The sequence below is a fragment of the Nomascus leucogenys genome, chromosome 14 (genome assembly GCF_006542625.1).
Source record: "Nomascus leucogenys isolate Asia chromosome 14, Asia_NLE_v1, whole genome shotgun sequence".
NCBI lineage: Eukaryota > Metazoa > Chordata > Mammalia > Primates > Hylobatidae > Nomascus > Nomascus leucogenys.
In genome coordinates this window covers 71,732,058-71,746,585 of record NC_044394.1, presented here as the reverse complement: position 1 = coordinate 71,746,585, position 14,528 = coordinate 71,732,058, and the positions used below count along the sequence as shown (strand labels likewise).

The 14,528-nt window shown below is 39.9% G+C and overlaps 1 protein-coding gene across 3 annotated transcripts in view; it reads left to right on the top strand.

The window, feature by feature from the left end:
* The window catches only part of NPHP1 (nephrocystin 1), a 90,444-nt gene that overhangs the window by 54,097 nt on the left and 21,819 nt on the right, over positions 1 to 14,528 (top strand). For all 3 annotated transcript variants that reach the window (XM_003277712.3, XM_012495732.2, XM_003277711.3), the window contains 3 exons: positions 6,236 to 6,310; positions 12,274 to 12,384; positions 13,465 to 13,547. In XM_003277712.3, coding sequence (XP_003277760.2) covers positions 6,236 to 6,310; positions 12,274 to 12,384; positions 13,465 to 13,547 — 269 coding nt within the window. The remainder of the gene's footprint in view (positions 1 to 6,235; positions 6,311 to 12,273; positions 12,385 to 13,464; positions 13,548 to 14,528) is intronic.

Below are 14,528 nucleotides of genomic sequence, written 5' to 3'. Positions count from 1 at the left end.
TTAGTTTGTTCTCACGCTGCTGATAAAGACATACCCAAGAAAGGGCAATTTACAAAAGAAAGCCTTATTGGACTTACAGTTCCACATGGCTGAGGAGGCCTCACAATCATGGCAGAAGGTGAAAGGCACATCTCACATGGTGGCAGACAAGAGAAGAGAGCTTGTGCAGGGAAAACTCCCATTTTTAAAACCATCAGATCTCATGAGAATCATTCACCATCATGAGAACAGTGCAAGAAAGACCTGCCCCCATGGTGGCATGTGCCTGTAATCCCAGATACTCAGGAGGCTGAGGCAGGAGAATTGCTTGAACTGGGACCTGGGAGGTGGAGGTTGCAGTGAGCCGAGATCACGTCACTACACTCCATCCTGGGCTACAGACCGAGACTCCGTCTCCAAAAAAAAAAATGAAAGACCTGCCCCCATAATTCAATCACCTCCCACTGGTTTCCTCCCATGACATGTGAGAATTGAGGGAGTTACAAGTCAAGATGAGATTTAGGTGGGGACACAGCCAAACCATATAATTCCTCCCCTAGTCCCTCCCAAATCTCATGTCCTCACATTTTAAAACCTATCATGCCTTCTCAACAGTCCCCCAAAGTCTTAACTCATTTCAGCATTAACTCAGAGTTCACAGTCCCAACATCTCATCTAAGACAAAGCAAGTCTCTTCTGCCTAACAGCCTGTAAAATCAAAAGCAAACTAGTTATTTCCCAGATACAGTGGAGGTACCGGCATTGCGTAAATGCAACCATTCCAAATGGGATAAACTGGCCAAAACAAAGGGGCTACAGGCCCCATGCAAGTCCACAATCCAGCTGGACAGTCAAATCTTAAAGCTCCAAAATGATCTCCTTTGACTCCATGGCTCACATCCAGGTCACACTAATGTAAGAGGTGGGTTCACATGGTCTTGGGCAGCTCAGCCCCTGTTGTTTTGCGGTGTATAGCCCCACTCCTGGCTGCTTTCATGGGCTGGCGCTGAGTGTCTGCAGCTTTTCGAGCAGCACGGTGCAAGCTGTTGGTGGAGCTACTGTTCTGGGGTCTGGAGGATGGTGGCCCTCTTCTCACAGCTCCACTAGGTGGTGCCCCAGTAAGGACTGTGTGTGAGGGGGCTCCAGCCCCACATTTCCCTTCATACTGCCCTAGCAGAGGTTGTCCGTGAGAGTCCCGCCCCTGCAGCAAACTTATGCCTGGACATTCAGACATATCATACCTCCTCTTGAAATCTAGGCAGAGGTTCCCAAACCTCAGTTCTTGACTTCTGGGCACCTACAGGCTCAACACCACGTGGAAGCTGCCAAGGGTTTGGGCTTGCACCCTCTGAAGCCACAGCCTGAGCTGTATCTTGGCCCCTTTTAGTCACAGCTGGAATGGCTGGGACACAGGACACCAAGTCCCTAGACTACACACAGCATGGAGACCCTGGGCCTGGCCCATGAAACCATTTTTTCCTCCTAGGCCTCCTGGCCTGTGATGGGAGGGGCTGCTGTGGAGACCTCTGTCATCCTCTGGAGACATTTTTCACATTGTCTTGGGGAGTAACATTTGGCTCCTCGTTACGTATGTGAATTTCTGCAGCCATCTTGAATTTCTCCTCAGAAAGTGTGATTTTCTTTTCTATCACATCATCAGGCTGCAAACTTTCCAAACCTTTATGCTCCACTTCCCTTATGAAACTGAATGCCTTTAACAGCACCCAAGTCATGTCTTGAGTGCTTTGCTGCTTAGAAATTTCTTCCAACAGATACCCTAAATCATCTCTCTCAAGTTCAGAGTTCCACAAATCTCTAGGGCAGGGGCAAAATGCCACCAGTCTCTTCACTAAAACATAACAAGAGTCACATTTTCTCCAGTGCCCAACAAGTTCCTCATCTCCATCAGAGACTACCTCAGCCTGGACCTTATTGTTCATATCACTATCAGCATTTTTGTCAAAAAGCCATTCAACAAGTCTCTAGGAGAGTCCAAACTTTCCCACATTTTCCTGTCTTCTTCTGAGCCCTCCAAATTGTTCCAACATCTGCCTGTTACCCAGTTCCAAAGTTGCTTCCACATTTTTGGATATCTTTTCAGCAACACCCTACTCCTGGTACCAATTTACTGTATTAGTTCATTCTCATGCTGCTGATAAAGACATACCTGAGACTGGGCAATTTACAAAAGAAAGAGGTTTATTGGACTTACAGTTCCACGTGTCCGAGGAGGCCTCACAATCATGGCAGAAGGTGAATGGCACATCTCAAATGGTGGCAGACAAGAGAAGAGAGCTTGTGCAGGGAAAACTCCCATTTTCAAAATCATCAGATCTCATGAGACTCATTCACTATCATGAGAACAGCGCCAGAAAGACCTGTCCCCATAATTCAATCACCCTCCACTGGGTTCTCCCATGACATGTGAGAATTGTGGGAGTTACAATTCAAGATGAGATTTGGGTGGGGATACAGCGAAACCTATCACTTCCTGTGTGTCACTTGAGCATTTTTTTTTTTTTTGAGATGGAGTTTTGCTTTTGTCGCCCAGGCTGGAGTGCAATGGCACAATCTCAGTTCACTGCAACCTCTGCCTCCTGCGTTTAAGCATTTCTCCTGCCTCACCCTCTCTAGTAGCTGAGATTACAGGCACTCGCTACCACACCCAGCTAATTTTTTGTATTTTTAGTAGAGATGGGGTTTCACCATGTTGGCCAGGCTAGTCTCAAACTACTAACCTCAGGTGATCCACCTGCCTCGGCCTCCCAAAGTGCTGAGATTACACTTTGGGAGCCACTGCACCCACCCCACTTGAACGTTTTTTAGAACTCCAGTCTGAGTTATCTGTAGTGTTGATGAGTGTATCTTTTTGGCTAGTTTCCTTAGTGGTTGCTTCTAGGTATTAAGTTTATACATGCATAACTTACCACAGTCTACTAGTGTTAACATTCCAGTTGGAGTGATGTATAAAACCTTACCTTCCTTTAGTTCTTTACCTTCCCTAGCTTGTAATATAGTTGTCTTAAATATTTCCTCTACATACATTAAGAATCTTATCACACAGCACCAAACATAATTTGGAAAACCTGAAAGAAGATCCACAGTATTTACCTATATTTTTACTATTTCCATTGTTTGTTCTTTCTTCCAGATGCTCTAAGAGTCTTCTTTTTTATCATGTCCTATTTAGAGAATCTCCTTTAACCATTCTCTTAGGGTAGGTCTGCTGGTGACAGATTTTTATACTTTATCTGAGATTGTCCCTGTTTCCTCTTCATTCCAAAAGGATATTTTAATTAGATAGAGAATTCTGAGTTGACAGTTATTTTTGTTTGACACTTGAAAATTATTGTGTCATTTCCTTCTGTTCTCCATGGCTTCTAATGAGAAATTCATCGTCATTCAAATTGTTTTTTTCCTGTTGGCTAACCTAAATGTTGTTTCTCACTGTTTTCAAGGTATTTTCGTTGTGTTCAGTTTTCAGAAGTTTATGGTGTATCTGGCATGAATTTCTTTGGTTTACCCTGCTTGGAGTTTGCTCAGCTTCTTCAATCTATAGGTTTGTCTTTTGCCAAATTTGGGGATTTTTTTCAGCCGTTATTTTCTCAAATACCTTTGCAACTCCAATTATTTCTTCCAGTGCTTTTTCCCTCTATCTAGTAGTGTTGTGGTTTTTGTTAACAGTACATCACTCCAATCCGAGTTCAGAACCAGATCTTGAAGTAGAGTTTAGAGTTCTTGATCTAAGATGATGTCAGATATGTCACTGATCCATTAAAAGCCCCACTCGTTGACATGGTTCTGATCCTGGTGTCATGGCTATGTCTTTGTCCTCCTACTTGCTTAGGCTCACTACTTTTTATGAGAAGGAGGGGCAACCTTTATTTTTTTTTTAACCCTACTGGCTTCTGGCAGCAGTAAAGCAATATCTATTTCTCTATCATGGGGTGATATATATATATAACATACAAATCCAGCCCCTTGCTACCACTTGCTCCTTCTGGACTCAGAGCCCAGGAAACCTCTAGTTTTAGTCTCACCTTACTCTTCTATCTTCTATTTGTGGTCCATTGACATATTCATCTTACTTTTGGGTATTACTCTGTCTTTTTAACTATCTCTGCTTCATTGCTTCATATATGGAGCAGAATGGCTGTGTTGAAGCATAAACTGGTTGAGAAGTTCTTGTACATTCTTAAAAAAAAAAATAGAGACAAGGTTTCACTATGCTGCCCAAGCTGGTCCCGAACTCCTGAGCTCAAGCAATCTCCCTGCCGTAGCCTCCCAAGTAGTTAGACTACAGGCACGAGCCACTACACCCAGCCCCTCTTGCATTTTTAATGCAATTTGCTGAACGAAATCTAAATTATTTTGACTCTTCAGTTCCTCATTCTTTGGGTCTGGTTTTGCACAGAAAGCAGTGTGATTCTAAGCCAGTCATTCACCCTCTGTCGCTGCAGTTTTCTGAAATGCATAATGAGATGGTTGGACTAAGTCCTTTTTAGTTCTTAGAGTCAATATATCAAGAAAGATATAAAATTATCAAACAGAAGAAGTTACTCTTGATTCCAGACTTCAAAATTAGGATTCTCCAAATTGAAAAGATAAAAGCAGAGATAGTATAGGATTTCAATTTTGATTATAGCAAAGGACTTCTTGGCCATTAGAAGTAGAAAACATTTCTTGAAAAACGAAGAACCTTAGAATAAATAACATGCAGTCTTACAGTAATCACAAGGTAGTAATTACAAGGAGTTTGTATTTGAAGAGTCTGGGTGGTAAATATACATAATTTCCGGAAAAGTTTAAACATATATATATTAGTAATTGAAGGAAGTGGGATTTTGTTAATGTGGAAAACAATCCAGCTGCCCATAAAATACTCCTATATTCCTATTACAAGGGATGTGGAATACAGTGAGTTGAATTTGACCTAATATAACACATTTGGGATTATTTTAAATTATTATTTTAAAGCTTTGTTTTGGAAGTGTTATGCTAAAATATTTTCATCTAAAACAAAAATTACCTATTATCCATTCCTTTGGAAGATGTCAATTTTGGCCATAACATTTTAGAATTTGAATTCTTCATTCCATAAAGTTTTTGCTCCCTTTGTATTTCATCGTTTTATGTAAATTTTATGATGAACTTCTTGCATAGAGCATTTTATAAGAGATTGAATTTCAAGAAAAATATAATTTATGGGCCTAGAGATCTTGAGGAAAAAATATAACTGTATCTGAACTATTAGGATTGTCTGTCTTAGTGACAGAGTAATTAACTGCATATGAAATGCTTGTATGGGTCACATCTTTTTTTTTTTTTTTTTTTTTTTCCTTGAGACTGAATCTTGCTCTGTTGCTCAGGCTGGAGTGCAGTGGTGTGGTATCAGCTCACTGCAACCTCCATCTCCCAGGTTCCAGCGATTCTCCTGCCTCAGCCTCCTGAGTAACTGGAATTACAGGTGCACACCACCACACCCAGCTGATTTTTGTATTTTTAGTAGAGACAGGGTTTCATCATGTTGGCCAGGCTGGTCTCAAACTCCCAAATTCATGTAATCCACCTGCCTCAACCTCCCAAAGTGCTGGGATTACAGTCGTGAGCCACTGTGCACAACCGGGTCACATCTTTTCTTTTAAAAGACCAGTTTTTTGCTGGGTGCAATGGCTAATGCCTGTAATCTCAGCACTTTGGGAGGCTGAGGCAGGCGGATCACCTCAGGTCAGGAGTTCGAGACCAGCCTGGCCAACATGGTGAAACCTCATCTCTACTAAAAAAACAAAAATTAGCCGGGTGTGGTGGTGGGGACCTGTAATCTCAGCTACTTGGGAGGCTGAGGCAGGAGAATCACTTGTACCTGGGAGGCGGATGTTGCAGTGAGCCTAGATCATGCCACTGCATTCCAGCCTGGGCGACAGAGCAAGACTCCCTCTCTAAACAAATAAAATAAATAAATAAAAGGCCATTTTTACCTAAAATTTCAATTACTTTTCTGGTAAACCTATCTCAGATATTAAGGAATTCACTTAATATAATTTATTATTAACATAGGAGTCCAACTCTGAATTCATTTATGTCGTACCTGATATAAAAAGAAAAACATTACAGAATTGCATGGAGTAAAAAGTGAAAGTTCTCCCGTCGCTGTCTTCCTCACTCAGTGTAGCCACTGTTAACCCTTTGGGACATGGAAATGGTGACATTTCAAAGAGCTTTTTACATGATTTCAAAAGGGAAAATCTCATTTCAGGTTCTGAGCAACATTCATACAGTCAGAGCCACATGGCAATCTAAAAAGCCCAAAGCATGGACCTTTTCTCCCCAGGTAAGTAATCGGCTGAATGAGTGGAGTGAGTGAATTTCAAAGTAGAACATTAGAACATATTCATATTTCTATAAATATCACAGAGTATGTGGGAACAGATATAAATCTTTAGATTCTTTGGTGTTCTATGAGGACATTGATAAAAATTACTCATGTTTCTGACTCACCAATGTTAGTAATTCCTATGAATCACCCCATTCAATCAGTTTCAGGGTTCATTTTTAGAAAATTCTCATTTGATGAAAAATGAAAACATAAAGATAACATTTAGGAAGTGGGGTGTTTTTCAAAGATGAAATCTTCCAACTGTGCTAATAAAAGCTGTGCTTTCTTCAGATAGTCAGGGATGACACCTAAGGGACTGCTACATTACACCCACATACTGTCAAGACTGGAATGGCGTTAGGTGGGTTTAAACCACTGAGTCAGCATTGCATAGATGTAGGGAGGACAAAGATGTCTTCATGTTGTTTTTATAGTATCAATTGTCTGTATTTATTTTACATTATTTTCGTCTACCTCCAAGGTCTCATTGATTTAGTATTTACTTCCTTCCCACAGCTAACTCCCTTGCATAACTGCATCCTAAAAACCCTTAGTTACCTTTCCTCTTGTTGCATCAAAAGATCTTAAGGCAAGATGGAGGTTCAATGAGAGGGCTCAGGATGTGGATGAGGCCAGCCACCTCAGTTGTGTGCTGTGCCTGTCCACACTTGCCGAGAGCACACCTAAAAGTCCATCTGTTTTTTTTAAATTTTATTATTATTATACTTTAAGTTTTAGGGTACATGTGCACAACGTGCAGGTTTGTTCCATGTGTATACATGTGTCATGTTGGTGTGCTGAACCCAGTAACTCGCCATTTAGCATTAGGTTTATCTCCTAATGCTACCCTCCTCCCTTCTCCCACTCCACAACAGTGTCCGGTGTGTGATGTTCCCCTTCCTGTGTCCATGAGTTCTCATTGTTCAATTCCCACCTATGAGTGAGAACATGCAGTATTTGGTTTTTTGTCCTTGCAATAGTTTGCTGAGAATGATGGTTTCCAGTTTCATCCATGTCCCTGCAAAGGACATGAACTCATCATTTTATATGGCTGCATAGTATTCCATGGTGTATATGTGCCACATTTTCTTAATCCAGTCTATCGTTGTGGGACATTTGGGTTGGTTCCAAGTCTTTGCTATTGTGAATAGTGCCACAATAAACACACGTGTGCATGTGTCTTTATAGCAGCATGATTTATAATCCTTTGAGTATATACCCAGTAATGGGATGGCTGGGTCAAATGGTATTTCTAGTTCTAGATCCCTGAGGAATCGCCACACTGACTTCCACAATGGTTGAACTAGTTTACAGTCCCACCAACAGTGTAAAAGTGTTCCTATTTCTTCACATCCTCTCCAGCACCTGTTGTTTCCTGACTTTTTAATGATTGCCATTCTAACTGGTGTGAGATGGTATCTCATTTATGGTTTTGATTTGCATTTCTCTGATGGCCAGTGATGATGAGCATTTTATCATGTGTTTTTTGGCTGCATAAATGTCTTCTTTTGAGAAGTGTCTGTTCATATTGTTCGCCCACTTTTTGATGGGGTTGTTTTTTTCTTGTAAGTTTGTTTGAGTTCATTGTAGATTCTGGATATTAGCCCTTTGTCAGATGAGTAGGTTGCAACAATTTTCTCCCATTCTGTAGGTTGTCTGTTCACTCTGATGGTAGTTTCTTTTGCTGTGCAGAAGCTCTTTAGTTTAATTAGATCCCATTTGTCAATTCTGGCTTTTGTTGCCATTGCTTTTGGTGTTTTAGACATGAAGTCCTTGCCCATGCCTGTGTCCTGAATGGTATTGCCTAGGTTTTCTTCTAGGGTTTTTATGGTTTTAGGTCTAACATGTAAGTCTTTAATCCATCTTGAATTAATTTTTATATAAGGTGTAAGGAAGGGATCCAGTTTCAGCTTTCTACATATGGCTAGCCAGTTTTCCCAGCACCATTTATTAAATAGGGAATCATTTCCCCATTTCTTGTTTTTGTCAGGTTTGTCAAAGATCAGATAGTTGTAGATATGTGGCGTTATTTCTGAGGGCTCTGTTCTGTTCCATTGGTCTATATCTCTGTTTTGGTACCAGTACCATGCTGTTTTGGTTACTGTAGCCTTGTAGTATAGTTTGAAGTCAGGTAGCGTGATGTCTTCAGCTTTGTTCTTTTGGCTTAGGATTGACTTGGTGATATGGGCTCTTTTTTGGTTCCATATGAACTTTAAAGTAGTTTTTTCCAATTCTGTGAAGAAAGTCATTGGTAGCTTGATGGGGATGGCATTGAATCTATAAATTACCTTGGGCAATATGGCCATTTTCACAATATTGATTCTTCCTATCCATGAGCATGGAATGTTCCTCCATTTGTTTGTATCCTGTTTTATTTCATTGAGCAGTGTTTTGTAGTTCTCCTTGAAGAGGTCCTTCATGTCCCTTGTAAGTTGGATTCCTAGGTATTTTATTCTCTTTGAAGCAATTGTGAATGGGAGTTCACTCATGATTTGGCTCTCTGTTTATCTGTTATTGGTGTACAAGAATGCTTGTGATTTTTGTACATTGATTTTGTATCCTGAGACTTTGCTGAAGTTGCTTATCAGCTTAAGGAGATTTTGGGCTGAGACGATGGGGTTTTCTAGATATACAATCATGTCATCTGCAAACAGGGACAGTTTGACTTCCTCTTTTCCTAATTGAATACCCTTTATTTCCTTCTCCTGCCTGATTGCCCTGGCCAGAACTTCCAACACTATGTTGAATAGGAGTGGTGAGAGAGGACATCCCTGTCTTGTGCCAGTTTTCAAAGGGAATGCTTCCAGTTTTTGCCCATTCCGTATGATATTGGCTGTGGGTTTGTCATAGATAGCTCTTATTATTTTGAGATATGTCCCATCAATGCCTAATTTATTGAGAGTTTTTAGCATGAAGCATTGTTGAATTTTGTCAAAGGCCTTTTCTGCATCTATTGAGATAATCATGTGGTTTTTGTCTTTGGTTCTATTTATAAGCTGGATTACATTTATTGATTTGCATATGTTGAACCAGCCTTGCATCCCAGGGATAAAGCCCACTTGATCATGGCGGATAAGCTTTTTGATGTGCTGCTGGATTCGGTTTGCCAGTATTTTATTGAGGATTTTTGCATCAATGTTCATCAAGGATATTGGTCTAAAATTCCCTTTTTTGGTTGTCTGTGCCAGGCTTTGGTATCAGAATGATGCTGGCCTCATAAAATGAGTTAGGGAGGATTCCCTCTTTTTCTATTGATGGGAATAGTTTCATAAGGAATGGTACCAGCTCCTCTTTGTACCTCTGGTAGAATTCGACTGTGAATCTGTCTGGTCCTGGACTTTTTTTGGTTGGTTAGCTATTGATTATTGCCTCAATTTCAGAGCCTGTTATTGGTCTAGTCAGAAATTCAACTTCTTCCTTGTTTAGTCTTGGGAGGATGTATGTGTCAAGGAATTTATCCATTTCTTCTAGATTTTCTAGTTTATTTGCATAGAGGTATTTGTAGTATTCTCTCATGGTAGATTGTATTTCTGTGGGATCGGTGGTGATATCCCCTTTATCATTTTTTATTGCATCTATTTGATTCTTCTCTCTTTTCTTCTTTATTAGTCTTGCTAGTGGTCTATCAATTTTGTTGATCTTTTCAAAAAACCAGCTCCTGGATTCATTAATTTTTTGAAGGGTTTTTTGTGTCTCTATTTCCTTCAGTTCTGCTCTGATTGTAGTTATTTCTTGCCTTCTGCTAGCTTTTGAATGTGTTTGCTCTTGCTTTTCTAGTTCTTTTAATTGTGATGTTAGGGTGTCAATTTTAGATCTTTCCTGCTTTCTCTTGTGGGCATTTAGTGCTATAAATTTCCTTCTACACACTGCTTTGAATGTGTCCCAGAGATTCTGGTATGTTGTGTCTTTGTTCTCGTTGGTTTCAAAGAACATCTTTATTTCTGCCTTCATTTCGTTATGTACCCAGTAGTCATTCAGGAGCAGGTTGTTCAGTTTCCATGTAGTTGAGGGGTTTTGAGTGAGTTTCTTAATCCTGAGTTCTAGTTTGATTGCACTGTGGTCTGAGAGACAGTTTGTTATAATTTCTGTTCTTTTACATTTGCTGAGGAATGCTTTACTTCCAACTATGTGGTCAATTTTGGAATAGGTGTGGTGTGGTGCTGAGAAGAATGTATATTCTGTTGATTTGGGGTGGAGAGTTCTTTAGATGTCTACTAGGTCCACTTGGTGCAGGGCTGAGTTCAATTCCTGGGTATCTTTGTTAACTTTCTGTCTCGTTGATCTGTCTAATGTTGACAGTGGGGTGTTAAAGTCTCCCATTATTATTGTGTGGGAGTCTAAGTCTCTTTGTAGGTCATTAAGAACTTGCATTATGAATCTGGGTGCTCATGTATTGGGTGCATATATATTTAGGATAGTTAGCTCTTCTTGTTGAATTGATCCCTTTACCATTATGTAATGGCCTTCATTGTCTCTTTTGATCTTTGTTGGTTTAAAGTCTGTTTTATCAGAGACTAGGATTGCAACCCCTGCCTTTTTCTGTTTTCCATTTGCTTGGTAGATCTTCCTCCATCCCTTTATTTTGAGCCTATGTGTGTCTCTGTACATGAGATCGGTATCCTGAATACAGCACACTGATGGGTCCTGACTCTTTATCCAGTTTGCCAGTCTGTGTCTTTTAATTGGAGCATTTAGCCCATTTACATTCAAAGTTAATATTGTTATGTGTGAATTTGATCCTGCATTATGATGTTAGCTGGTTATTTTGCTCGTTAGTTGATGCAGTTTCTTCCTAGCCTCGATGGTCTTTACAATTTGGCATGTTTTTGCAGTGGCTGGTACCAGTTGTTCCTTTCCATATTTAGTGCTTCCTCAGGAGCTCTATTAGGGCAGGCCTGGTGGTGACAAAATCTCTCAGCATTTGCTTGTCTGTAAAGTATTTTATTTCTCCTTCACTTACGAAGTATAGTTTGGCTGGATATGAAATTCTGGTTTGAAAATTCTTTTCCTTAAGAATGTTGAATATTGGCCCCCACTCTCTTCTGGCTTGTAGAGTTTCTGCCAAGAGTTCAGCTGTTAGTCTTATGGGCTTCCCTTTGTGGGTAACCCGACCTTTCTCTCTGGCTGCCCTTAACATTTTTTCCTTCATTTCAACTTTGGTGAATCTGACAGTTATGTGTCTTGGAGTTGCTCTTCTCGAGGAGTATCTTTGTGGCGTTTCTGTATTTCCTGAATTTGAATGTTGGCCTGCCTTGCTAGACTGGGGAAGTTGTCCTGGATAATATCCTGCAGTGTGTTTTCCAACTTGGTTCCATTCTCCCTGTCACTTTCAGGTACAGCAATCAGACGTAGATTTGGTCTTTTCACATAGTCCCATATTTCTTGGAGGCTTTGTTCATTTCTTTTTATTCTTTTTTCTCTAAACTTCTCTTCATGTACCCTAAAACTTAAAGTATAATAATAATAATAATAATAATAAAGAAATGCCTGAGGCTGGTTAATTTATAAGGAAAAGAGGTTTAATTGGCCCCTGGTTCTGCAGACTGTACAGGAAGCATGGCACAGGCATCTGCTCAGCTTCTAGGGAGGCCTCAGGAAGCTTCCAATCATGACAGAAGATGAAGGGAGAGCGGGCATCTCACATGACAGTGCAGGAGCAAGAATGAGGAAGGAGGTGCCACGCACTTTTAAAAAAACTGATCTCCTGAGAACAAACTCACTATGGTGAGGACAGTACCAAACCATGAGGGATCTGCCCCCATGACCTAAACACCTCCCACCAGGCCTCACCTTCAACATTGGGATTACGATTCAACATGAAATTTGGTGGGGACATTTATTCATATCATATGAATCAATATCAAACCCCCTTCCCATTTTTTATTTTTATCAATAACTTTAATTTTTTATCATTTCAGGTTACTCGCATCTTGCCTTGTTTGCTTGATGGTGATTGCTTTATCAGGTCTAATTCTGCATCTCCAGATCTTGGAATATTATTTGAACTTGGAATTTCTTATATTTGCAATGTATGTCCGTTGAAAGATAAGGCTTTCTAATGTATCAGTTGAAAGGGAAGGTTAAAAAATGTGTCTGTTGACAAGGAAATCCTTGAAGTCTTTATGTGTAATAGAATTTTAATCCCTTGAGGAATGAGAATGCCAGTGATTCTAATTTTGTGTGTGCTGATTTGTTTTCATAGCATTTAAAATAAGTGTATTTATTCACATTTATAGCTTGAGTGAACTCCAGTGCTTTTAAAGAATAAAAATTCAAAAAGGATGGGACTTTGCAGAAAGTGATAAAAGATGCTCACTGGCATCTCAGCCCCATGGTTCACCTCTGTCCTCCAGGGGCCGAGTATACTTAGCCTTGTAACTGAGGTTTCTAATTAAGGGACTTAGCAGAGTAATGACTTTTATAAAGCGAGGTTAACTTATGTCATATAAACTACTGAACCAGTGGGTGGGGCTCTGTGCTAGTAATTAAATGTTTCCACAGACTAATAATAGCTTGATAGGTATAGTATATATAGTTGACCTCATGGTAACCCAGAGAGCATTACAGAGATGTTACATTAATGGTATTACACTGTCCATTCATTTGTTTAAGGCAGATTCATCCATATGTATTGTGGAGGGGGTAGGACTGGGGAAAGGAGCAAGCCCCCCAAAGGTAGCCTTAGGGGCCTCTAGCAACTGACAGTGGGGGTAAAATTCCAAGCAGAAAAGCCCTTGAATGAGTAATATCTGCATTCTATCTGTCAGTGAAACAAAGGTTCATAATCCCATGTAGTACTGATGTGATTTGAGATCACTCCACAAAATGCTTGTATCAGTCAAGAGACAATGGCACTAGTTGCCACATCACTGGTTTAAGGGATTTTCGAGAGCAATTTTGACAAAATATGATTGTCACTTGATATACTACCTTTAATATCTGACCTGCAGGCAAAATGGGACTCTACTATGTTTCATTTTATTTTCTTGTGAAGAACTTTTTAGTTCTAAAGGTGAATACTAATTTTGTTCCTTTAAAAGGACTTGGTATGTGCTTATAAATTTGACTAGTTCAGACCTTAAGTTTCATATACTTGTCTTATTTCCTAGTCAACTGGTGAAAGAGGAGAGTTAAGCTGTGGCTGGGTGTTTCTTAAACTTTTTGATGCCAGTGGAGTTCCTATTCCAGCAAAGTAAGTTGGCTATATATTCCTAACGAATGAATACTTCTGGAAAAATTCATTTTTTAGACTCTTGATACCTCAAGTTTGTTCTATGAGCATGCCAATAACTTTTGGGGAGAGGGCTTTTTATGTTGACTTTAGTGTTGTTTAGGAAGTATATGAAAACAGCATGCACAGTCTCATCCTAAGGAGGAAGAAATGACTCCTAGAGAAGAGGTATTTTAAAAGATGTTTGCACTAGCTGTCTGCTGAGAATATTCTTTCAGTAATTTCCTATAGTATTAACACATTTCACCATGCTGAAAACAGAGCCTAGTTGTCTTCAAAGAGTGGGAAAGTTAAGTCCAGAGTCCAGAGGTCCTCTGTGAGTCTCTACCCTTCCTCTGTAGGTGGGACGTTGAAATCATAGTGGCAACCACAGTAAATGATTTAAACTTTAAGATCAAAAGGCAGACTGGAAGCAAATACTGCAATATGTACAGAAGAGTTAAAAGATCATTATCCCTAATATAAAAGGAACTCTCAAAAATTAATAAGAAAAAGATAATCCAAATTTTAAAATGGAGGAAAAGAAAGATCTAAATCTAGGATGTAAACAAGAAATTCAAGAAAGGACACAAATGGGCAGGCAGTAGGATGGTGATTAAGATCCCAAATTTGGATTATAAAGTTTTGGGCTCCAGTGCCAGCTCTACCCATGTAACTGTAGGTAGATTTCTTAACATCTCCAAGTCTGAATTTCACCTATCTTTAATCTGGAAGATTGTAATAATTCCTACTCCAAAGGCTTGTTGTGAGGATTAATTTAGATAATGCTCCTTATGTGGCCTCCTTGCCATTGGGCAGAGGTAGAAGTCCTGACTCAAATCCTTTGACATCATCCTAGAGGGTGCCTTACCCGGGGTGCCCGGTTTCTTGTGATTGTTATTTGCTTTTTTGTTTTTGTCTTTTAATATGCTCAGGGTTTTTAGTTGTGCTTAGTGGAAGAAA